Source organism: Nannobrachium achirus (genome assembly GCF_963921795.1).
Source record: "Nannobrachium achirus genome assembly, chromosome: 7".
NCBI lineage: Eukaryota > Metazoa > Chordata > Actinopteri > Myctophiformes > Myctophidae > Nannobrachium > Nannobrachium achirus.
Genome location: NC_137816.1, coordinates 31,040,716 through 31,065,550, shown reverse-complemented (window position 1 = coordinate 31,065,550; position 24,835 = coordinate 31,040,716). Strand labels below are relative to the sequence as shown.

Sequence of the window (24,835 nt, the reverse complement as noted above, 5' to 3'; positions counted from 1 at the left end):
CTTAAAGAATTTGCACAAAATATTGATGATGGTGATAGATAATGATATTCACAAACACTGCAACAGGAAATAAACCCATTATATCTGTTCTATAGATTATATGAACTAAATACAGAGCAATGGTTCTCAAAGTGAGGTTCAGGGATCAGGGTTCCAGGTGGACCAGAGCTAGGTTCCAGGATGTACCAACATATATTTGTTAATATATTTTATATAGGCCTGTTCAAGTTCACAAAATGTTTGGAAAAAGTTTGGAAATAATGACAAAACTTGTCTGGGGGTCCCTGCCACCAAATCTTTTTAGATGGGGGTCCTTGACAACATGTAGCCTAATGAAAATAAATGAGAAGAGAACCAAGCTAGAAAATAAATAACTAAAATAAATGCAGAACTGTTGTCAGCCACTGTTGTCAAGTGTGAAAAGAAAAGATCTATGAACATCGAGGGGGTTCCAGGGGGTCCCCAGCTAAATTATAGTTCCCCATGGGTCTGTAACTCAGAGAGTGACAGGTCCATTTGGTTCCATTTGTACACTCTCAGAGTAAAATTAGCATTGATTTTACAACATAAATTGGGGTCTCAGAGATGGAAATGCATTAAATGGGGGTCAATAGTCTAATGCTTGTCAAACTGGTCTGGGGGTCCTTTGGGGGAAATTAAAATGGTTGGGAATCACTGCTGCTAGAGCTGTAAAAAAAAAAAAAAAAAAAAAATCTCTTACGGGTCGCTGGCATATATTTTCAAATCACAAGTGTCAATTTGATATGAAAAAGTTTGAGATTCCTTCTTGTGAATAGCAGGTTTTTTTGGGGGGGGTGCCCATGGGGGCGGAGCCTGTGCATAAATATGCAGCGGATGCAGACAGAGCAGAAGGCAGTGGCAGTGAGTGTTGTCGTCAGTGCAGCTGCAGTGTGTGAGCTCGTCCTTCCTTCCTTTCCTTCCGCTGTATGTACGTGGAGAGAGCAGCAGTCTGATATCGCTGGGAGGGTGAGCGAAGCTTTTCTTTCATGTTTTACTATGTGAAAACGGCTGGCGTTTGCGTTTCACGGAGGTCCACTTGGCGGGGAGAGAACGTTGTTGGACGCAAAGATTTTCTTTAAGGCGTTTAAAAAAATACAGCGAGATAATGCTTTACATTTTTGTACAGGACAGGAGGCCTATTTTTTCTCGCCCATCGCTTTAGCCCCCGGTCTGGTCCTTTGTGTCTTGTTCTTTTAATACAAACCTCCATTACACTGCTGACAGCTGCTGCAACACACATCCAACCAAACCACCACGCAACTACAAAAACTCGTGCTTATTCATAATTCATTGCTAGTTTATTCTGTAATTGCTGACTAAATGCTGGTATACTGAGTAATGCTAAAATGGCATGGCATTCATTTGCGGTAGCTTCATTATCGAGCTTGTATTTCTAGTTTAATAAGGTGAGTTGCTAAATTGCTACCAATGGGTGGTGACTGTTAACTGATGTTACAAGGAGATATAGTGTATGAACATTTTTATATTTTATAGTTAAAAGGCCAGTTGCCAGTGCCACGGAGATGTTTTATTATAGAACTACACACTACAGGCAAACGTTAACCAACGTAATCTCGCGATTCGGAGTGAGTTTAAAGCGATAGATAGACAGAATTCTGACATCGCGAGATTACAACAAACGTTACTGAAGCTACTGTTAGCCACTTTTTTTTATCCAATTAAAAATGACAGATGTACAAGCTGTCAATGCGTCTTTGTGGAGAAAATATTGAAACTAGCAAGAAGATCTAGGCTATACAAGCTCACTGAACTTTTAGATTGGCTTGCTATTTTCACTATTTTCAAAATGGGGGAATTGGAGATGTTTGACAATTTGGTGTCCATCAGCCACCAGAAAGGTGGTTTCCTGTCCTGTTCATGAATGTTGAAACCACCTAGCTGTGGTTTCATCTCAAGTGTTTTTATAGTGGGGGGGGGGGGGGGGAAAGGGAACTAATCTGTTTGAGATGTTTGTGTGTCACTCATTGACATGGAATTTCCCAACTAGTAAAAATATGCTGTAGTAGATTTTTTTTATAGATCTTGTGGGGGAAATTCAGTTGTCAATGGCAGTTAAAATCAGTTGCTAACTTACTATATGAGCTGTGTTTCAAAAATAGAATAATTAGTCCAGGCAAAGTACTTATCCAAAGAGAGGCAGAACTATACAAGCCTGTAGCCCTGCACACACATTCTATCAAATATAACTAAATGTCATAAATGATACAGTCAGTCACCTAATAGAACGCTCACTCATTTATTTTCAAGTCAATGAGATTTGTGAATGGGACAATTCATTTCTTCCTGACCTAGGCTAGGGGGTGTGGTTTTGACGTCACACTTCAGTAGCCTATTAGGATCTTCTTTAACTTAATTCTTTGGGTCAACCTTGTCATGTCCATAAAGCCCCATTCATACTAGCCTGGTTAATAAACCAGACTGCACAACACCACCCCCTGGCGGTAGACACGCAGTGAGGAATTAGTATGAGCAACGCCAGGCTACATTCATACTGCATGAAAAAGTTGTGTTGATTATCCATTTTTTGGGTACGTGATATTCAGTGTGGTTAGTATGAATTGGACTTAAAGGTGCGAGAAACCCTGCCTCTTTATTTGTTTTGTCAGAATTCAGAATATGAAAAGAAATATAAAATGTAGGAGTGGTTTCTGAAATGTAGGAGTGAATAGATACGCCCAACTAATGGTACGCCGAGAGCAAATATGTAATGAGTGGCGCCAAATATTTATTTTCTACTCAGAAACTGTAAGAACACAGAAATAGCTACAGAGACAGCCGAAATCTCTGAATCCACAAGCCTATGGACATGGACAAATTGAACCATATCATTGCTCCCTATCACAAGTGACTCATTGATATAATATATATTATATACAGTATTTATAGAAAAAGTGATTTTGGGTTTCATGACTCTTTAAAGGGATTCTCAGGTTTTAGAAAGTTTGTCCATTATCAGGGCTGGAACTTTTTAATCGACTGATAATCATTTCCATGCTCGTGTGCAATAGAAAATGTCATGTCGGCTGTGGAGAGAGACCCTGGCTCTGGCAGAGGACTACCTGACACTCTGCAGTGAGAGGCAGCCATCGACAGCCCCTCCCCCTCCCAGCGAGTCAGCCACTGCCATGAGGTGCCTGGCCCAGGACATGGAGATGCAGCACCACGTCCGCTTCCAATCGCTGGCACAGACCTTCCTGTGCCAGTGCGGGCCGGACCCCTGCGCCAGCCTCGCCAAGGTCATGGAGGAGCTGGTGGGCGACGGACAGTTGAACTGGGGGAGGGTGGTGTCCCTCTTCACCTTTACCGGGGTGCTGGCCAGGCAGCTAAGGGAGCAGGAGGAGGAGGAGGAGGACACCAAGCCGGGGCTGGACCTCGGGCAGGGGCGGGAACCGGGACTGGGGCCCGGTGCCGGGACTGGGGCCCGGAAGCAGGGGCAAGAACTGGGCCTCGGGCCTGCAAGCTGCAGAAAGCTGGCTGAGACCATAGCTGATTACCTTGGAGAGGAGAAGAAAGACTGGCTGTTGGAGAATGAGGGCTGGGTAGGTCTTTTTACACTGCATCAACACTGACCCATGAGAACACAAAAGTTAGGATTTAGACTAGTTTCACAGCTTCTTAACCACATAAGACCTCAGACCTGTAAAATTTTCCTAATAGAGAGAATAGCCAATCTACATGATCACGTTCCCACAACACGTGAGTTGTTCCCTTTGCCGAAAAAACTAATTGCCGATCTACTAGTTTACAGCATGTTGAAATTCGATGTGTTGTGAGCGTGTATATTCTGTAGGCTATTTCATCTGAATGTTATGACATTATGACATGCCAATGCCCAGAATGGGGATGCTGGGATGTGGTCAACTGACTGAGAGACTTGGCTTAGCTTAATGTAAACAGTGTAGGTGAAAGGTTTTCAAAAGTTTCAAATGTCTACAAGCTCACAATATAATGCGGTGTGAACAGTATAAGCAGTCAGTCATACAGTTTTTGTAGACGTCATCCTGGAGTTTTTTGGCTCCCTGCTTAGACTTGCTGTTAGAGATAAGAGACACGTTTATCTCGTCTTATTATAGAAAGCCATTTCAATCCCAAGTGTCAAAACACCCAAGATAGGCTGGAAAACGAAACTGATTACCACTATTCTTGGAAACCATGTGGTTTGGCTGAATCAAATTGCAATTTTTTATAGGGTTGTATTTACAACTGTGTTTAAGCATGGCCCATTGTGTGTGTGTCTGGTCTCAATGTTGATTCAGACATCTCGCTGCTAGGTGCAAACGAGGCCTGTGAAGTCTACATAGTTGGACTGGATTACAAAATGTCAAATTCTACTCTGTAGAGGAGAGGAGCATTCAGGCGCCTCATGTGGGCTGCTGTGATTATAGGAATTAGAGAGCGGCATCAACCAAGAATCTGGAGAATGCAAGTATGCCGTAACGAGGCATAAACCAAACCACACTGCTCTTCTACATAGGCCAGTCTGATCTAGATATATGACACAGATGGGGATTTGTAACGGTAGGACAACAAGGGCTGTCTTGTGACTGTAAGAGTGACTCATCTGTTGTGAATCAATAGGACAAAAGTTAATTTTATACCTGCATGAGTGCCACTCATTTTAACCATAATTTAGCTGAAACCGCACCTGGGGTCAAGTTATGATGTCTCTGGGTAGCCTTTTAATAAGATGCTGGGAGAGACAGATACAGAGCCGGCCTCACAAAGATTAGCAAAGCTATGGCTCAATGGCAGCTTTTGTGAATGGACTCACCCTGGCCCCGCCCCCCCAAAAAGACAAACACACAAACCCCTCCCTCCTTCAACTGGCAGCTGCTTCCAAACAGACATCCAACTGCCTCTGCCAGATGGACTTTGTAGTAACAGTCAAAGCCTCTTTCAGTGCTTTGAATTTGGCTTGCCCAAACTCAAGAGTTTCAGTGGTACGAGTAGAAAAACAAGGGGCTGTACAGCAGCGCAGCACCTGGTGAACAGGTGCTCTCCCTGCTATGTGGCCTCTGCCCTGAAAAAACACAGAAGAAAATACAGCAGAAACGAAGCACTGTCCCCGGTTACTTCACTCTGTCCTTTCATAGCAGAAATGATCAGTCTCAAGTCAGTCAAAATATATGAAAGATAATGAATAAATGCTGAAAGATTTTCACTTGTCTTCTTGACTATCAATGCAAACTGGCCCACTCTTCCATGAATACACGCTGGTGGTTTTCATATTAATATCCTTACTTCACCTATTGTCAAAGTAATTCCTCTTTCTTAAGCTCTATATACTTTGTTGTACGATGAATGGCAGAAATGGCAGATCTACCAGCTCCCAATGCAAACTTGTGCGACATGTTGTGAACTTGTAGATAAGCTACTTTCACAATTCTTTTTTTTAAATGAATTGACATTTTTGTTTTCAGAAAATGTTTGGAATTTAGTTTTCACAATATTGAAAATGTTTAAATAGTCATGCCAGGGTGAAAGTGTTTAAATGAGACGGTTACTGGTAATCAAACACATGAGATTATACATAGCCTATTTTGTAGGCTTGGGCTACCAATGGATATATCTGTTTATTCTGTAGAGGATGTGAATCACCAGTATTTTGTTGTTCTAATGTGAACTGTGTGTATGTGTTGTGTGTTACAGGAGGGGTTCTGTAAGTTCTCTCGTTGTGCCAGAGAGGCGAAAAGCGACTCCTCCATGAAGACTGCTCTGTTCGCTGCTGCCGGTGTGGGCATCGCTGGGCTCACGTTCCTATTGGTGCGCTAGAGGACGGGTCCTTTCATCCAACATCTCCGCCATCCCTGCCACACGTCTACGTCTACATCTACATCCACATGCTCCATTTCATTTCGCACCAGTTAAGTAGAGTTTTGTTTAGTTTTTTTGTTTTATTCTGGTGTCACCATGTTTGAAACAAGATGCATCCTTTTTTTGGAATTCAGGGTTTGGATCATTAAAAGTCATCAAATGAATGTTTGCACATATTCCAACCGACTGATGTTCTGTACTTACTCCCTCTTTCCTTAAGATTGTACAAAATGATCTGAATGCCTTCTCAAATGTTGGGAGTAAGTGATATCAGTTTGCATATCTTTCCTGGACATGTCAAAGCACAGGTTTCTGCACAGCACAACTGTGCCGCCCCGTCAAAAAGTTTGTATTTTCAGTCGTGCAGCTAAAAAAGTGACTTGTTCTTATTCGCCGACTCCCTTTTAGTTCATGTCTTTGTTTTGACTTTTGTCGGCTGCCTTTGACATCACACGTTGACCTGAGTTGTGTTATGTGCTATAGAGCCATTCTAGTGGAAAAACGTATAAATTAATATATTATATTTATATGAAATTAAATTGGGAACAGTGGCCATTTCTACCAGTTGACCCGTGGCTGATTCAGTTATTTAAATGTCATTCTTCTCTGGCCTGCCCAACATTTATGTGAAATCTCTTTTGGTTTACGTGGTCGTCGTAGCTGTGTGACCTCAGCGTGGCTGACCTGACAGCGGTGCTACCAGTTCATGTTTCTTTAGTTTCTACAGAAAAAGAGAAATGGGGACCAATCTCTGAATTGAAACGTTTTGCTCTTAAGAACAAATCCTTGCTATGGCATTTTTTTTTCTCGACCCACAGTTCTCCTTGAAGCATTATATTTTTACATTGTTTTACTTATTTATTTATGTCACTTTTTTGTTTTGTTTTTATAATAAAAAAAAATTGAAATTATGGTTGTCTTACTGGGTCTTACTTACTTACTCTTTTTTTTAAATGGCTGATCTACAAGCTAGCTGATTTAGCTCATTTGAAAATGGCTGAACTACGAGCTCACAGCGTGCGATATATAGTCAGCTTGTAGATCTGTTATTTAGAATAGCCAAAATATAAAATGGGGTTAAAGAAATGACGGCGTGTGCTTTGAGATGGGACTGTTGGTATCGCCACTGCTATTTCCTCTACCCCAACCTCCCATGGTGGCAGTGGTGGAAGATGTACTGAAATCTTTTCACTTAAGTAAAAGTATCAATACCACAATGTAGAAATACTGTTACAAGTAAAAGTCTGGTGTTCAAACTTTACTTGAGTAAGAGTACCAAAAGTACTTTTACTTTCGAACTTTCACAAGTTCAAGCGACGCGTTGACAGCTTTATATATTTGCTATTTTCAAATGGCCAAAGTGTATATACAGTAGGGTTGAAGTGTTTAAGGTATGTATTGTACTAGGGATGGGACGATACGTGATATTATCGTTTATCGTGATAAAAACACTCACGATAATTGTATCGTGGAGATTTAATTTATGATATCGTCCTCTGTCATGCACTGGGATCAATTCACCTTTTATTTGCAGAGCTGCATATCCGGTACCACTTAAACCCTCTATAATTGGTAAAAGGTACTTATATATGTACTTATATATGTACTTAAGTTCATACAGTCTTTTTTTCACTATCAAATGTCTTTGCCAAAAAATAGCAGATCTACAAGCTCACAACGCGTTGTGATCTGCTATTATATTTTTTGGCAAATGTTCCGCCTCAGGATAATGGATTTTGATTATCGTGATAATATCGTAAATAGTGATTTCTTTTGTCACAATAATCGTGATATGACATTTTCATATCGTCCCATCCCTATTTTGTACTAGCATTTTGTACTAGCATTCAAAGTAACTAACAGTTTTCAAATAGTGGAGTAGAAGTACAATATTTGTCTGAGACGTCAATTGCACAAAAAAGTATAGTACTTGAGTAAAGGTACTTTACACCACTGGTGGTAGGCCTGTCGGGGCAGGCCTCACGCAACACATCCTCCCCTGCCTTCATTTCTCAGAATTGCAGAAATAAAAGCGCTGACTTACATCCTGGAAGACAAGCCTTCTGCCTGCTTCGTCACTGATGTGATAACAGCCTTTGCACACACTTGAGGTCTTATGTACTGCTCAAATTAAGTGCGCACGTTAGGGGAGACAGTTATCTAACTAAAAGACACAGTTAATCTAACTAAACGATTTAAACGATTCTAGAAGAATCGACCACTTAATTCAATTGATTAATAAATCCTTATTTTGGGCTTGTTTCACATTTGACATTTTCACTATTTTATGTTATGCATGATACTGCTGTGTGACAAAGTATAAAATAATGCTTGTATGGAGTTTGCATGTTCTCCCCATGTACCCTAGGGTAGGTACCCTCACAAAAACATGTAGTAATAGTACCTGTACAGGGTTTCCTGCAGGAAAAAGTCTTGACCAGGGGGGATCTCATGGCGCACGCGCAAAGCGCATGCGTTTTTATACGGCTATTGTTTTGATAATTAATTAATTAACGCTTCCAGTGCCAGCCCCTAGAGGGCACCAAAGAATGCCAGGGTTTGTCCCATAGGCGAGCGCATTAGCATCCGGGGACTCACGTTGCAGTGACGCGCGTGCTCACGTTCGTGCACGTCATGGAAAGGTCCCGGATGATAATGCTAACAGAATAGCTATTCCCATTTTGTCATTTTAAAGATCATTTTCCGGCGATTTCGCCGTAAATAAACCTCGGCGCGCATCCCTAAAAACACAATCCAGAGATATGGGCCTCCAAAGATGTGGTTTTTCATTGGATTCGGCGGCGATTCGCGGCGCCGTTCGCGGGTAACGGCCGGCATTGCGGCCCCCGGATTTGGAACACTGGATTTTAAATTTAGGCTCAGGCTTCAGAAGGCCTCGGATCATTTTATTCATTTCATTAAAAAAGCCGAACATGTTCGGGATAGGCACACTGGACTACGTTCCGGAAGCGGCGCTGAACATTTGGTGAACATTGGGGGGCTCAAAAATGTATTTTAAACCATTTTTAATGGAATATATCGTCGGACCATGTAAAATGGCTAGCTGGCTAGCGTAGGACGAGCCAGGACCACCCACGACTCTACAAGCAGCTCAGGGTAAGTCAATTAATTAAAAAAAAATTGTATTGGATTGAAATAAAGCCGAACATGTTCGGGATAGGCACAGAATGAGTTAATTCAAGTAATTAATTCACTTAATTTGTAATATTAATTCTTAATTTTGCCCTATAAAAAACACATAAATGTGCCCATGATGACGGAAAACACAACTAAATTAATTCCCTTATTTTAGACTAATTCTTATTTTTGCCCTCAACATAAAAGGAGAGGTTGACTCTTGTCTCTTGGCCAGGGGGGACAGATTTTAGGCCAGGGGGCCCCCCTGGCCAATAAAGTGCTGCAGGAAACCCTGCTGTAATAAATAGTCTTTATACTGCCTACCCCTGGTCTGATGGAGGGGAAAGGAGCTGGTTGGAATAACGTGTTCCTACCACACGCTACGTCAGTGGTTCTCAATATTTTTTAGCTGCAGTACTCACACTGATATCCGAAGCCATGTATCCCCTTCCCCTGACTACAGCAAAATGTACATCAAAAGTCCAGTTCCAATGCCAATACGTTCAAAATAAAACAGCATAATTGCAAATAAACATTGGTTTCTATTCAATAACAGTTGCTACTAGTCAAGTAGTAATTGATGTAATTTGGTTTAGAAATGTACAGATGATCAGGTTCACACAAACTGTCAATCATCATCATTAACCATAACAGTAAAATACATATTCTCGTTTTTCTCACGTACCCCCTGCAGCACAAGTACCCCCATTTGAGAAACACTGCGCTACGTCATACAGGGAAACCCCGTCAGGTGATAAGAAGCGGCGTGTACACTCCTCATGCATTGAAGGAAGCATGGGCTTATTTCGGGTCTCCTCAGGTTGTCAGAAGGAGATTGGCGCCCAGGATTACAGTTTGGGCAATTGGCACTGGGTGAAAAACGTTTACAAAATCATGGGATCATTCTTTCTAGATAATATTTTTTAAATGTAAAAAAAAAAAAAGAAATGCTCTTCTCGACTATTCAATGAATCAAAAACAAATAGAATATTGAATAATGGATAGTTACTTACAGCCCTATAGTGCATACATACAGCCCTATTAGGCAGACCTACTGTCATGAATAAGATATGATCACCTCGGTCTGAGCCCTCTGTTCCTTGTTCCTCTTAAGTGGTTACAGTAAATGCAGTCATGGTCTGGAGGAAGCCCATATTAGTATATCCTCTCAAATTCACCCGATACAAGATGAATGGATTACATTGTTGCCACAAATGTCCAGTCCATGGATTCGACCAGTGATGTGCCATGACGTGAGACAGTCTTAGTGTGCCTTTTGATTTTGTGAAACGTCACATAATACATTATTATTGCAATATACTATAACATGTATTTACAATACCCATACATTTCCCAATTGTGTGTGTGTGTGTGTGTGTGTGTGTGTGTGTGTGTGTGTGTGTGTGTGTGTGTGTGTGTGTGTGTGTGTGTGTGTGTGTGTGTGTGTGTGTGTGTGTGTGTGTGTGTGTGTGTGTGTGTGTGTGTGTGTGTGTGTGTGTGTGTGTGTGTGTGTGTGTGTGTGTGTGTGTGTGTGTGTGTGTGTGTGTGTGTGTGTCACACTCTTGACCACATGCATTGCTTCCCAATTTCTGGCTGGTCATATGCGAATATTTACATTGTTTTTCTTTTTTTCACAGCTTCAGAAATTGTGAAAATAGGTCAGAAAGGATAAAAGGGGGTCCACCGTCCAAGTACAGAGCCAACTCTAGACTAAATATATATATCCTAGGGTTTAAGTGGCTAGGTCCTGGACAGTGGAGACCGTAACATGGTGGAGACAGGATACATGCAACTATGGATTATCTGTCTCTGATTTGTAAAACGGAGACCATCGCCTGATTGGCTGACTGCAGATTTAAAGAGTGATTGGCTCATGCATAGAATTGTGAATGAAACGTCTTCACACGCTTCACACTCAGCATGGGAAAGAAAGGGGAAGTGATGTAGTGGAATTTCCCAGAAAAGGAAATGAAAACGTGATAGAAAGATCTTCCTTGTTGAAGGCTATCTAAAGTAAGGCTGGGCAATTAACACATTCACGGCCCTTTAAAAATGGCTGCCAAAGTGCCAGGATGCCAAATTCACCCATAATTACATACAAATAGCAGCAGCACCACGTGTGTGCACGCCGTTCATAGCTTTCAAACACAAAATCCACTTGGATATCATTCATGAGAGATAGCAGCCATTTTGTGTTTACACAATCAACAGAATCGATTGGCATGCTATCCGCAGACACACACCTTGCCTCTCCACGGGTGCCCTGTTCCCAAGGCTGAAAATCGGTGCAGGGGACAAAGATTTGTGCACACGTGGAGGTCAAAGTTCTTTTAGCTCATTCATGTTCGCCAAGCTATAGACCCAAATAGGAGCATGCTGCCAAACACAACACAAACTCTCATTAGGAAAGTGTCATTGTAGCCTATAGTCCAATTAAAAGTATTCAAGTTGACTAGATCATTTGTTGTAGGGATATTTTTGTATTAGCAGCCTGGAATAACGCTTCTGTTATCTTAAAATAGACTAACATCTTACAGACGCATACAAAGTGTGTACAAAGTACAGTCCATGGAAATCTTAACAAATCATGCAAATGTCATGTTTACCCAGCACAGGCAGCTCACGGGGAAATCCCAAACAACTTTCGGCCTTTCGGTAGAGCCTTCCTCAGCGTGAACAGGCTCTGCCAAAACACGTCCATGCCCCATGCCTATCTGAATAAAAAAAGGTAACTGAAGGACACTTCCGTAAGTGCTGGCATTCTTCTGTTTTTATTAGTATTGTTATGAGTATTGTTTGCACTCGTTCAGGTCAGATTATTTCATGCCCCAGGACAAGTTCGAATATTTGACTCCTAGAATTAGTGTTCGGTAAGTAAAAGTATCAAGATCACAACTCCTGTATTCAAAATGTGGTAGTAATCAAAATGTACTTGCAGCACCAAAATAAAAGTACTAAAATCTTTCAAAATGTGTATATTTAGCACAGTAAATGTACTTGACAACTTTCCACCACTGGCTAGAATGAAAGGTGATACTGTACTGTATATATGTCAGGTCAGCACAACCTGTAGTCAAACGTATTTCTCCATTAGAACATCATGAACATTTGGCAATCCAGTGTGTCTGTCTGAAGGACAGATAAGATCGCAGCCCACATCAAAGATGAGAGAAGAGATCTACCAAAACTTCCTGTCTTGTTCCTGATCCCTGTCATCCCTCTGTCTGCTATGAGATCCAATCTATTTGGTATTTGCAACAAGGGAAGTCGAGAGTGAACATAATACCCATCTGTTACACAGGCAAATCATAGAGCTTATCACTCATTCATCCATGACATGAGAATGTGTTCCGCTTGCAAGTTTATGAATGGAAGGCGTTTGAGTCTACATCTCTTTTTAACCCGGGGCATCCCTATTTTGGGTAGCATATGTCATTATAGGCGACATGTCTAAAAATAGAGAAAATGTGTTTTGAGCTTGTAGATCATAAGTGGTTAACTCCACAGGTATATCACATACACTCCACCTGTTGTGGCGAACCTGAGATGTGGATAGGCCAGTAAAACCACATTCTGTTGTTGTGTTGCTTATAATCCTTTGGTCAGAGGATTTGTTATGTTGTCTAAACCCCTCTGATCTCTGACTCCTGTCTCCCTGTGGCCTTTTCTCACGGGGCAGAGTGGCGTGGTGGTGTTACCAGGCAGGGTTCAGGTATCAATTTGATAAACAGGTGTAGCAAGGTGATGGAGACTAGAGGGGGTTGGGTGGTGGTTTTAGTTGACCATGAAGCTGGATCGGTGGATCTCACCAAGTCCCATGTTCTGTTCCCAGGGGTCATTGCCATGCTGGCTTGTGGTGGATATTTTTGTAAAAATTCTATTCTTTCTTGCCACTGACATGCAAAATGTGTGGACAAATACTATTTCCTGAAATGCATAAAGAGCTAACCCTGAATGACCAAAACTGGACCCTTACAAGTCCATTTGTTTCCATTTGTGTACATTCTCACAGTTAAGGGGGTCCTTGCAAATAAAACATTTGGGAAACTCTAGTACTAGTGGACTCCTATATGTCATAGTGTAAGTATAAATGTCATACATATTCTGAAGAAAATCTGGAGATTCAGTAATTGGGTCTCATAAATAAAATGAAAACATAATGGCGTCTAAAATTTGCCACAGACAAAGGCAAGTCTTTGCCACAAACACATTTGTCTGTGTACAGACATATTGATGACCTGTTCCAATCAAGATTATTGGACGGTTGCCCTTAGAGCCCTGTCAGAGAAACCCTTGCTTGACCAACAACACTGATATCATCTCCGGGCAGTCCGGCTGCTGTTGTGTTTGGGTCTTGCCACCTTGTTTTTAAGGCAGGGAACAAACAGAACCAGCCATGGCTAGCTTATAGTAAGCATCATTCTCCATAATCATACCAATCAGCTTATGGAGGAAGACCTAAAAGCCAGATATTGTGACCCCAGCCAGCCGCTCAGAAGGGTTGTTTTAAGCCCTCACATTGAGGGTGGAAGCTGTAAAGAGGGGCGGCTTTCACTGTGATCCTGAAAAGTCTGCTTTGGGTCACTAATCACCATAATCCACAAGATAAACAGACAGCAGCAATGACAACCCTATGGCATTAAACGTGTCTGACTGTATGTGACGTTCTGCTATTTTTATTTAATGACGACTGACCTCATGTCTATATCTGATATTCTATATATATCTATATATTCTAATAACGGGAACATTCACAGGACCATTTCACCAACAATGTGAACTGTCAGATTGTGTGTGTGTGTGTGTGTGTGTGTGTGTGTGTGTGTGTGTGTGTGTGTGTGTGTGTGTGTGTGTGTGTGTGTGTGTGTGCGTGCGTGCGTGCGTGCGTGCGTGCGTGCGTGCGTGCGTGCGTGCGTGCGTGCGTGCGTGCGTGCGTGCGTGCGTGCGTGCGTGCGTGCGTGCGTGCGTGCGTGCGTGGGTCAGTTTCAGTGCTCAAAGATATTGAAAAGGCCAAACACATGGGTTCTTTGTCTATGTGAGGGCCCAGACTGTTCCAGGCACAATGGTCCCATTGCAGCATCACAGCTATCTCTGCTCTCTCTCTCTCACTGACAACCCAGTCAATTACGTCACACACAAGGTTAATGTGGGTCATTCGTTCCAGTATTCCATAATGATCGCTAGTTTCACTTTGCATATGTAATCAATCGCGTTATCCATGAGCATAACCTGGTTATTTGAAATTCGAGTTTGATTACTTTGAGGCCAACATTATTCCAGGTCTCATAATGTTCCATGCCAAGGACACCCAAATAAACATAGCCTCGGGCAAAAAAGCTAAAATAACTAATCTACATCTACACGCTCACAACGAATCGTGATGATGTGTAATAAAATGCCCCAAATAAACACGCCAGCTTGAATGTGGCACAATAACTGGCACAATAATCTTGGATTATTGTCTCTCTCTCTATATATACTGTATACACACACACACACACACACACACACACACACACACACACACACACACACACACACACACACACACACTCCCTTTCCAAATGATTTTGTGTTTATAGTATAATAATCTCATTGTTTGTTTGTTTGTACCTGACTGGGTTTTAGATTAGTATTACTGTTTTTGTACTTGATTGGGTTTTAGATTAGTATTAATGTTTATTGTACTTGATTGGGTGATTTTTCAATGCATCTGGTTCGTCCAATGTAATTGTGATGTCCATGACAAATAAATATAACATAACATAACATGAGCTGCTAAAAAATAAAGAAGGTTTATATGTTTCTTCAGAATGTATGATATGATACGTTTGTAACCCTGTCCATAGAGCAAAACAAACCCTATGTTCTACTTTCAACTGTTCAACTTTAGACACAGTTCTAGGCAGGCTCATCATGTCACTGAGTTGCAGGGGCGTCACAAGTGGGGGGAAAGTGGGACTGAGTTACTAGGGCCCAAGGTGGAGGGGCCTTAATTATTTAGCTATTGAAACATAGCAGATATACAAGCTCACAGGACGGCACAAATGCTGCGCTGCAAGCTTGTATATCTGCTATTTTTTTAAATCGTGTGCAAATCTTTGATTATATGTATTTTTTAAGCGAACATTTGTTACTCAAATTTTGCTTCTGGGGGGTCCCTGGATCGAAATATTTTGAGATAGGAGTCCGTGGCCAAATACATATCATTTTTCATTTTGGGGGTCCTTCACATGAAAAAGTTTGAGCACCACTGACATAGAAACATGGGTTTTTCAAAAAACCTTAGAAGGATTTGAAATATTGAAAGACTTGCACAAATTACAAAATGTTCACGATTTTTCAAAAATAGCAGATCTACAAGCTTGCAGTGCGGCACTCGGTGCTGCGCTGTGAGCTTGTATATCTGCTATTTTTCAATAGTTAAAGCACAAAATGTGAGTGAATCCTTGTACCCAGGGCCCAGAATTTTGTGCGACACCCCTGCTGAGTTGGTTCCAAATGAACATGATCGTCATTGACGTCCAGAGTGTCCCATTGACTGAGGGCTGGAGGAAGTGACTCATTGACCAGTGTGGCTGGTGTCATATTATGAAGGCTTTGTGTAACCGTAGAGAGGCTAGTGTGTCTTCTTAAAAGCATTTAACCCTAGCATCCTTTTTCTGGACATGTCATAATAGGCTATCTTTGGACGAAAATAGCAGATCTACAAACTCACTTGGGTCACGTGAGCCTATAGATTGTGTATTTTCTGTAGAGGGAAGTTCAGACCCTTGGGGGACCCCCTTAAACAAAGGTAGACCTATATAGGGTTTAAGTGGTTACAACCCATTTGACACTGTTGCATGAAAATAGCAGATCTAGAATCATGAAGTAATGCATCATGATTTACCGCATTTTGAGCTTGTAGATGTGCTATTTTGGAAATTTGGGAAACATTTTGAAAATGCTTAGAAAACGGTTAGGTCAACAATATGGAATGAAACTACTGGAACAGCATTGTAAAGGGAGTGGGACCCTTACCGGCGTGGACTACAGAACTACAGTTCTACACAGGTAGTAAAAGGTGGCATATGTAGCCGTTACCTGGAAGTGGTCTGTATGGCCCGGTGTCGGTAGAGAACTGTCTGGGACAGACCAATTTTTCCATGTGGGATAGTTCTATAATGACATTTGCCTTTCAGATTAAAAGTGACCAACGAGATGATAATGATTGATAGTCCGATCATTTAGTCCTGTCATTTCTTGATGCATTTAAACAATGATCATGGTCATCTTCTCATTGTTGTCCAAACCAGTCTCAACCATTGTTGTCTGAGAAGGTTTGTGAGATGTTTTGACAGGATCACAGACAAAGTATGCTAAGGATGCATCCCTGCCTTTGGAGGTCTTCTGTGCCTGTGGGAGGAGGCCACAGGGAAGACCGAGGACCAGATGGGGCCTTGGAATACCTCGGGATCCCCAGTTAAAAGTAGCTAATGTGGCCAGGAAAAAGGAAAGGAATTCTTATCTCCCCACTGCATGATAAGCTAGCTGATGAAGATGGATGGATGGATATTTCACCTGCTGACACTGTGCTGACAACAATGTGAAATTGCTTAGACAAATTATTTTCCTTAGTAGATCATTAAAGTGGTAGTTGAATGTAATTCAGGTTCTTTTGTTTACCCAAACCTTTATGATGTTGAGAAAAGGTTGTCATTGGCCTACCTCGTGAGAAAAGGTTGTCATTAGGTCTACCTGATAACAGCAGGACCCCTACTGTAATATTCTAAACACAAGCGTACAGCGCCCCTCTGTGGATCCTGACCATACTGTAACATTCTAGCAGAAGCTTGTGGATGTTATGAACATTATGCATATTTTAACAGGCAGCAGTAGACAAACTGACAAAGTGACCCCAGTATAGATACCCCTGGACACATTTTACTCCACTACAAGTGAAAGTACAAATCTGTCACTACAAGTGACAGATTTTCACTATATTTGAGATTGAATGGTTAATTCCATAATGTTCGTAGAAATGTAGTGGAGCCAAATGTACAATATTTCATCTTTGTGTCAATAAGAATTATCCAAGTTGGAGTGCCTGCTGGCCTAGCGGTCCAGGCGCATACCACATAGACACTGATGCCTGACAGCGTGTTGTGGGTTCGAGTCCCGATTCCGACAACCTTTGCTGCGTGTCACTCCCCATCTCTCTCCCCATTTCCTGTCTACTGTCCTATCAATAATGAGCAGTGGTGGCTGAGTGGTTAGTGTCCACACCTAGGACTCCGGTCGCAGGTACGATTCCCCACTCCAGCTACCACTGCTCCCCTTCCCCTTTGCGCTCCTTGTGGGCATCACTGGGTTGAGTTCAGCTGGGTTAAAGCTGATATAAAAAGCAGCTGGGTTGGGCTGCGCCCCCACGGGAGGAGTAGGTATTCATTATCATTATTATTTCATTAATAAAGACATAAAATCCCCAAAACAAATCTTTAAAAAAAAATAGTTAAAATACAAATAGTAAAGTAAAAAAAATGTAAAAGTGGGCTACAGGGTTCCAGGGTGACTCATGGGCAACCTCATGGGCAACTAATTAATGGAGAGGTCCCTATTAATTTCATTAAGTGTCCCAGGAAGCTTGGCCAATGTGACCTTGGCCGTACAACAAACTTTGAGCACTTTGGGCCAATATGTAGGCCAGAGCCAGAGCCCGGGCATTTAGGGTGTCAACAAACTTTGAGTGCAAGTGTACCAAGATGTAGGCCAGATGTATGTAGGCCACGCTTCGCGTCCCGGACAAAGCCAGATGTAGGCGCTTAGCGCCTTCCAGGAGCACCGCTCCTGGAAGTCTTTATTCTGGTCAGGGACACACACCACCCGTTGTCTATCAGAGTAGCCTACTTGTTGTACCCATGTTTGTCTGTGTCCCTTTTGTGCATAGGCCTATATGGAGATCTGTATATGTCTATCCACTGATGTCCCTTTTATGCCCATATATGGGCATATCGGGCGGATGCTGTTTTAGACGAGTTACACAAGTTACATGCTTCTCGAGTTACATTAACTACAGATGGACGTCCACAGACGACCACATACAGAGATGTAGTGCTATTTATTGTAAGATTAATATTACTTGAGTTGATAACATAATTATAGGCTACTGGAACATTTTTATACATTTCATGGAACATGTTCTACATATAGCGGAGCGGTTAAGTTCTACGATCTTTCAATTTATGATAAAAGCGTGAAAATTGGCATGAGCAGTCTCCATGGGTCACTTGACAAGAAAATTGGCAGAGGCAATTGAAATTTCAATATGGCGGCCGTTTTTCAAGATGGCCGACACCTTAGTGCAGCATTTAAGTAATATAATGGTTTATTTGGTGATACAAGCATGAAAATTGGCATGAGCAGTCTCTGTGGGTCACTTGACAATAAGCCACCCACAGCTACTTGACATTTCAAGATGGCGGCCATTTTTCAAGATGGCCACCACCTTAGAGGAGCAGTTAAGTGATATACTGGTTTATTTGGTGATACAAGCATGAAAATTGCTATGAGCTATCTGAAAGGCTCATTTGACAAAAAAACGCCACAGCCACTCAAGATGGCGGCCATTTTTCAAGATTGCCACCACCTAAATGGAGCAGTTAAGCAATATAATTGTTTAGTTAAGTGACACAAGCATGCACATTGATATGAGCAGTCTTTATGACAAGAAATCACTTCCAGCCACTTGAAATTTCTATTTTCAAGATGGCCCCCTGGATCCTCAAAAGATACATTTTCTCATAGAATTGTATGTATTTTTCATTAAGGACGATTTGATGTCATTTTAGATTATGTTAAATAACAACTTTTAACACATCAAAATACAACTGTGTTGATCATAGATAGATTAGAAAAGTGTGAATATTTGCACTACCAGGGCACACTGGTGATATATCACTGCTGTTAAACTCAGAATGGGGTTCAATGTCAGCGAATTGAAAGTTAGTATTAGCCTGACACTGAATTGACATTTCGTTTCACTCCATTATTCAGTCTGAACTCGCTTCCACCGAAGGCGATTGCAGGGATGGGCGTTGCCAAAAAAGAGGCAGTCTTCAGCGATTGGTTCACCGTCTGACAACACATGAGTTGTGTTGTTATGTGTGGCTGGCTAGTGGCTAGCCTGTTGCTTGCTAGTGCTACTTGCTAACCAAAGAAACAGGCAGAATAGGAGCACTACAAACTAGTAATCAAACACAACATAACATGCCTGCCCAGGCGCGTCACGACCATTCATTGTGAGTACGACGGGACACCCCCACTTTCATAAAAACGTAATCTCATCCCCCCCCCACCTTTTTGGCCGGCCGGGTGTTTTTCTTTTTTTTTTTCTCCCCTGCGCTGCAAACTGGCTCATCAACACAAACGTAACCTCTCAGTGGCATGTAGGTGCTATTTGGCTACTATTTTCCAGGACAATTTCAAAATAAACATGTAGGAGGAGCCTTTAACGGTCGTTCACTCTGTCGTCAGTGCGTATCTTTCTTGCGTCATGATGGACTCGTGGTGAAATTAAGAACACAGGCATAAGGAATATAAACAGAACACCAAGACAAGACCATGTAGGCTATAAAGGCATTAAACATCGTCCTGCTCGTCTCGTCACTCAGTCAGCCAGCCAGCAATTGGTGAGTGAGTCGTGGCTAGAGTTGGAGTAATGATGGATGCTATGCTGCTAGCTAACACTGTTTTGGCTAGCGTTGTGGACACATTGTATGGGTCTTGAAAATAGCCCTAGAAGTTCACAACGCTGTGAGCTTGTAGATCGGCTATTTTCACTTCTACTTTGGGTTTAGTTTCTCTTGGTTCACGGGCTAAAACGTTTGGGAACCAATACCATCATGCTTGCTGTGTGTGCAGTGTTGTAAAATTAAGTAGATTAACTGAAAAGCTTTTGGAACTGAATGATGATATGATACTGGTGTTGTCTGTCTGTTGGAGTGTTGGTACCAAGAATTCCATCTACTATAACTAGTATAGACTATCTTGCTGGCTGGTGCATGTGGAGAGGGACAAAGGGAAAGTGTAGTGTGCCGTTCCCGATTGTTTAGCAAAAAATAAACCGCGGAAATCCGAATAAAACGCGATCAAAACCGCGAAAAACCGCCAATTTTCGCGCGCGCGCAGAAACGTGCACGCGCGCAAAGCGCGCGTGCGTGCATGAGAGCGCGGTTATGTCATCCCCCCCACTCTCCAAGACATTATAACGCCCCTGTGCCTGCCACTGGTGTTTCATAGCGAGATCGATACGATCGCATTTTACCACAATTTACCGCATTTTACCGCGATGCACGGTACGGCGGAGGCGCTGGTTTACTTGGAAACGCACATGAGTTCTGGGAAACCCCCACCCACGCTGATCACAAGACGCTGATTCACAACGCTGATTCGCCGTACGGATTTTCGAACGAGGAAGGCCTCTTCAATGAGAGCACTTCTAGACCCCTGAATCGCCAAAACAACATTTTTAAGGGGTGTGGCTAGCGATTCAGGGTCTGGAACTAGGCTAAGTTAGTATCCCAAATGCTGTCTAATTTACCCCAAAACAGTTAGATAGCTGCACCTGAACTGACAGGTTGTGCCAGTGCGGGAGAGACAAGCCAAGGTTAATGGGGTTTTAGTTAACCGGATGGTGTACAGATCACACAGGATTTAAATGGCATTGGAAGACCGACTGGACTAAGTGTAGGGTTAAGGCATGAACTTTTGTTGTATCCCATACATCAAAGTGCTTGGTAAAAGGTGGTAAAAGTATAAACCCTAAGCCTCTGCTAAGACATGGCAGAAGCCATCGTAACAGTTGAGAAAACTAACTGGGACAGATGTTTCATTTGTCAGCAGGTCACCAAGGAAAAACTAATTCAGCCAAGTTTATTCAGCAGAGAGCACGATTGTACTGGTTATGATCTCATTGCAAGAAATGTTCCATTATTTCATAACAAAATAACATCGCATGGATGCACCTGGGACGTATCCTCAGTGATGTAGCCCCAAGCTCATCAGTGTTTCAGGTCTAGCAATATCATGCCCCTCACTTGTGTGACCCAGCCGGGGTTGATCAAGTCCCGACTTATGTCCCAGTAGCTACCCTAATTCACTCCACCGCTCCGGAACTACTCTGCAGAGACTGGGAGAGGCAATCTGGCGCATGGAGGGACTAGGCTGAGTGGATTGACTCCTGTCCGAGCCCCTCCTATGTCTCACCAGGTCCAGGACCTGTGCGTTGCACCAGACTCCAGCCCCAGACATTTCACTCAGGAGTGGTAGATTCTTGAGCTGCAGTGGTACTGCAGGCTCCACCTGGCCCAACGGTGGTGCTGCATGCAGGCTCCACTTGCGGCTTGAATGGCCCTCCTAAAGGCCTAGCCGTGGGTTTGTTGGCTGGGGCGCTAACCCTACCTGCTCCCAGATGCCGTCTACATTCTGGCTGTCACCCGTCTCTCCGGTGGTCACCAGACTATTCCTGGTTGTCACATAGTCTATTCTATGAGTCACTATAAATAAGATCAATGCTCTGCCTATCTTACTTAGTCCAACACGACTAGACGAAGGAGATGCCATAGAAAGCACATTGACATGACACAGGGCAAAATATCATTCAAGCTGTAAACTTAAGTTCAACAACACAGAGCTGGAAAGGGCCCAAAAGAGAGCATCTACTGCTGCTGAAGACACCAAAGATACCAAAGATATCCATGTCAAGAGGCCAAGAAGATCCCAGCCCTCAAAAGCTTTGTGCTTTATCTGTGAAGATGAGAGTGCAAAGTCCCCCTTACAGGACGCAATGACAATGAAACTTAATTAAAGTTAAAATGAATGTGCCAGGAATCTAAGCGACAAGAAGCTCCTTGCAAAGCTTGTCATTGCGTCCTGTAAGGGGGACGTTGCACTCTCATCTTCACAGATGAAGCACAAAGATTTTGAGGACTGGGATCTTCTTGGCCTCTTGACAAGGATATCTTTGGTATCTTCGGTGTCTTCAGCAGCAGTAGTTTATCCTTTTACCAACTTTTACCAAGCACTTTGATGTATGGGATACAACTAAGTTCATGCCTTAACCCTACACTTGGTCCGATCATTCATCCAATGCCATTTAAATCCTGTCTGATCTGTACACCATCCGGTTTGTGCCCTGGTAGTGCAGATATTCACTCTTTTCTAATCTCTCTATGATCAACACAGTTGTACTTTTGTGTTAAAAGTTGTTCTTTAGCATTTTGATCTTTTGAGGATCCAGGGGGCAGCCATCTTGAAAATAGAAATGTCAAGTGGCTGAAAGTGATTTCTTGTCATAGAGACTGATCATAACAATTTGCATGCTTGTGTCACTAACTAAACAATTGTATTGCTTAATGCTACATTTAGGTGGTGGCAATCTTGAAAAATGGCCGCCATCTTGAAATTTCAAGTAGCTGTGGGTGGCTTATTGTCAGGTGACCCACAGAGACTGCTCATGCCAATTTTCATGCTTGTATCATCAAATAAACCCTTATATCACTTAATTGCTTCACTACGGTGTTGGCCATCTTGAAAAATGGCCGCCATCTTGAAATTTCAATTGCCTCGGCCAATTTTCTTGTCAAGTGATCCATGGAGACTGCTCATGCCAATTTTCACGCTTTTATCACAAACTGAAAGATTCTGATGAAAAAAAGCAGTTAGCCGCTCCACTAATAACATCTGGCACCTAGTCATCATTTCGTGTTACTTTCTCCTCATTGGCTGGCCCCATAGCCAATGAGCCTCATTGTCCTCTCAACACACTCCATGGCCGTAGCAGCATTGGGAACTCCTTATATGGTAATGGCAGGCTGAGTCATAGTGACATGAGTGTGATGATGCGGTCCACCAGCCTGGTCCTCCCTTAGTTGATTTTGTATAGCCTATAGACAACATGCCTGGCCACGCCCCCTACTTCCGACCGGAAGCCCTTTTTTGGGCTTGATCGTAGCGCGATTTCCTGTTTACGTTCATCTGAATCTGATTCTCCTCTTAACTAACGTAGCCAACTGCAATGGGAATATTAGCCTATTACTACACATGATAAAGAATGACCTTTTCCACCCTTAAAATGGACAAAACACGTTTGAAAACTATGCTTTACACATGCCACAAGACACTCGACCCAAACACAGGCATTGTCATCTTCTGAATGTTCCTAAATCAGCCACAATAAGCCCACTATGCCATCCTTTAAACAGACGTTTTTTTTTTAGCAACCAAGCTAATCTAGGCTAACAGATAGATTACATCACGGATTCATTAAAACTGGAGCAAATGATCTAATTCCATTGTCGTTTTTCAGTCTAACCCCTAGCTACAGGACCATGACATCTTTGGTGGTTTTAATACATTGGCCGATTTTATGTATATATTTTTGATATCAAGCCTGCTCCTCTGTCTGGTCACAGGGCTAAGCAGCAGACATTAGCACCCTAATAAACACATCAACCTTATCTCAAATGATCTCATCACAGCCTCGTGTTGTCACATAAGCCTTGCCTAATGGGGAATGTAAAGGTTGGCATGTTTAATCCACTCTGCGATTTTATATGATTTTTTGAATGCCAAGTTTCCTCCTCCCTCCTGCTGCTAGCTACTGGCTACACACAGCTAACACAGTGGCAGACACACCACGCTGATTTTTGTTAATAAAACTTACACCTGATGCTCCCCTGATGACTGGCGAGTTGCAGTGTAGCCCTCTGCAGATGGAAAATGGCCAAAATGTATTTTTTAATCACTCACAGACGACATAGGAGCACTGTGTTCCTTTCACACTCTGCTGTTGTGCTGCACTGGGAAATGTAAACAAAAACTTTTCCCTTCAGAACGCTGGTTGATCATGTCAAACGTCATCTTCTCCATTCTCCACTCTTCTGGGATGTCACCATGAAGTCACAGTTGGCTTGTGTTGTGTGATATGCATTAATGTTTTTACAAATAGGCCTGTCAACAACTCAACGCACTCCAGAATAGACATAATACACATTAGCCCACCTATTATGTGCATCCTATGCCGTGTTCATTTCACTATATCACTGTAAATCATCGATTTAATCCTAATCAAGGCAATATAAATATCCATTCATATTTAATGCTCATTTAATCATTAAATCCTAAACTGTCACGTCAAAACAATGAATACATTTGGCTTTAATAGATACAAAAACAAACTGGATTAATTGAAAATGACAAGTGTTTAAAAGCATTCCTTCAAAGCATCATTGGGAACATTCCTTATCTCAATAACACAATATACAGTACAACATTTGAAACCCTCAACAGTTTAAAAAAAAGGCATGGACAAGTCAAAGAAAAGTGTGTATAAATATTTTATTGCAATAAATATGATGAGGAGATCTCGACCCTCACATCTGGCTTCATTGGTCCTGCATGGACGTACAGTACAGGTCTGAAAGACAGAAAACAATTGCATTCACAGATACAACACAACAGCGAAGAGCTTTTATTTCAATTATAATCAATGTTGTGTTGTCACAAGTGAAAATAACTTTTACTTAGTTGTAACAAGAGTAGTAGTCACCATACAGTAAAAGATCGTAGCTAACAATGCTAATTAGCTAGCATGAGAGTTTTACCTTGTTGTTGTTGTTGTTGTTGTTGTTGTGAGTCGTGCTGCTTCTCTGGGGAGTTTGCTGAGTTTAGGATATGTTAAGGATGTCATCAATACTATTAACTGGTGTAGATAGAATAAAAACATCGAAGATAGCGGTGGCTTGCATATCAAGAGACCATGACCGCACCATCTAGCTGACAGCTGGAAAAAAAAACCTCC

At 42.2% G+C, this 24,835-nt stretch overlaps 1 protein-coding gene across 1 annotated transcript; it reads left to right on the top strand.

The window, feature by feature from the left end:
• Positions 1–888: 888 nt before the first annotated feature.
• On the top strand, positions 889–6,752 carry bcl2l10 (BCL2 like 10). Its single transcript, XM_080729630.1, has 3 exons — positions 889–987; positions 3,051–3,581; positions 5,692–6,752. The coding sequence occupies exons 2-3, from the start codon at positions 3,054–3,056 to the stop codon at positions 5,812–5,814; spliced, it is 651 nt and encodes a 216-aa protein (XP_080585756.1). The 5' UTR covers positions 889–987; positions 3,051–3,053; the 3' UTR covers positions 5,815–6,752.
• The last annotated feature ends 18,083 nt before the right edge of the window (positions 6,753–24,835 follow it).

Coding starts and splice junctions, on each gene's coding strand:
- bcl2l10 (XM_080729630.1), top strand. CDS start 3,054: ATGTCATGTCGGCTGTGGAGAGAGACCCTGGCTCTGGCAGAGGACTAC. Junction 3,582..5,691: donor TGTTGGAGAATGAGGGCTGG/GTAGGTCTTTTT, acceptor TGTGTGTTACAG/GAGGGGTTCTGTAAGTTCTC.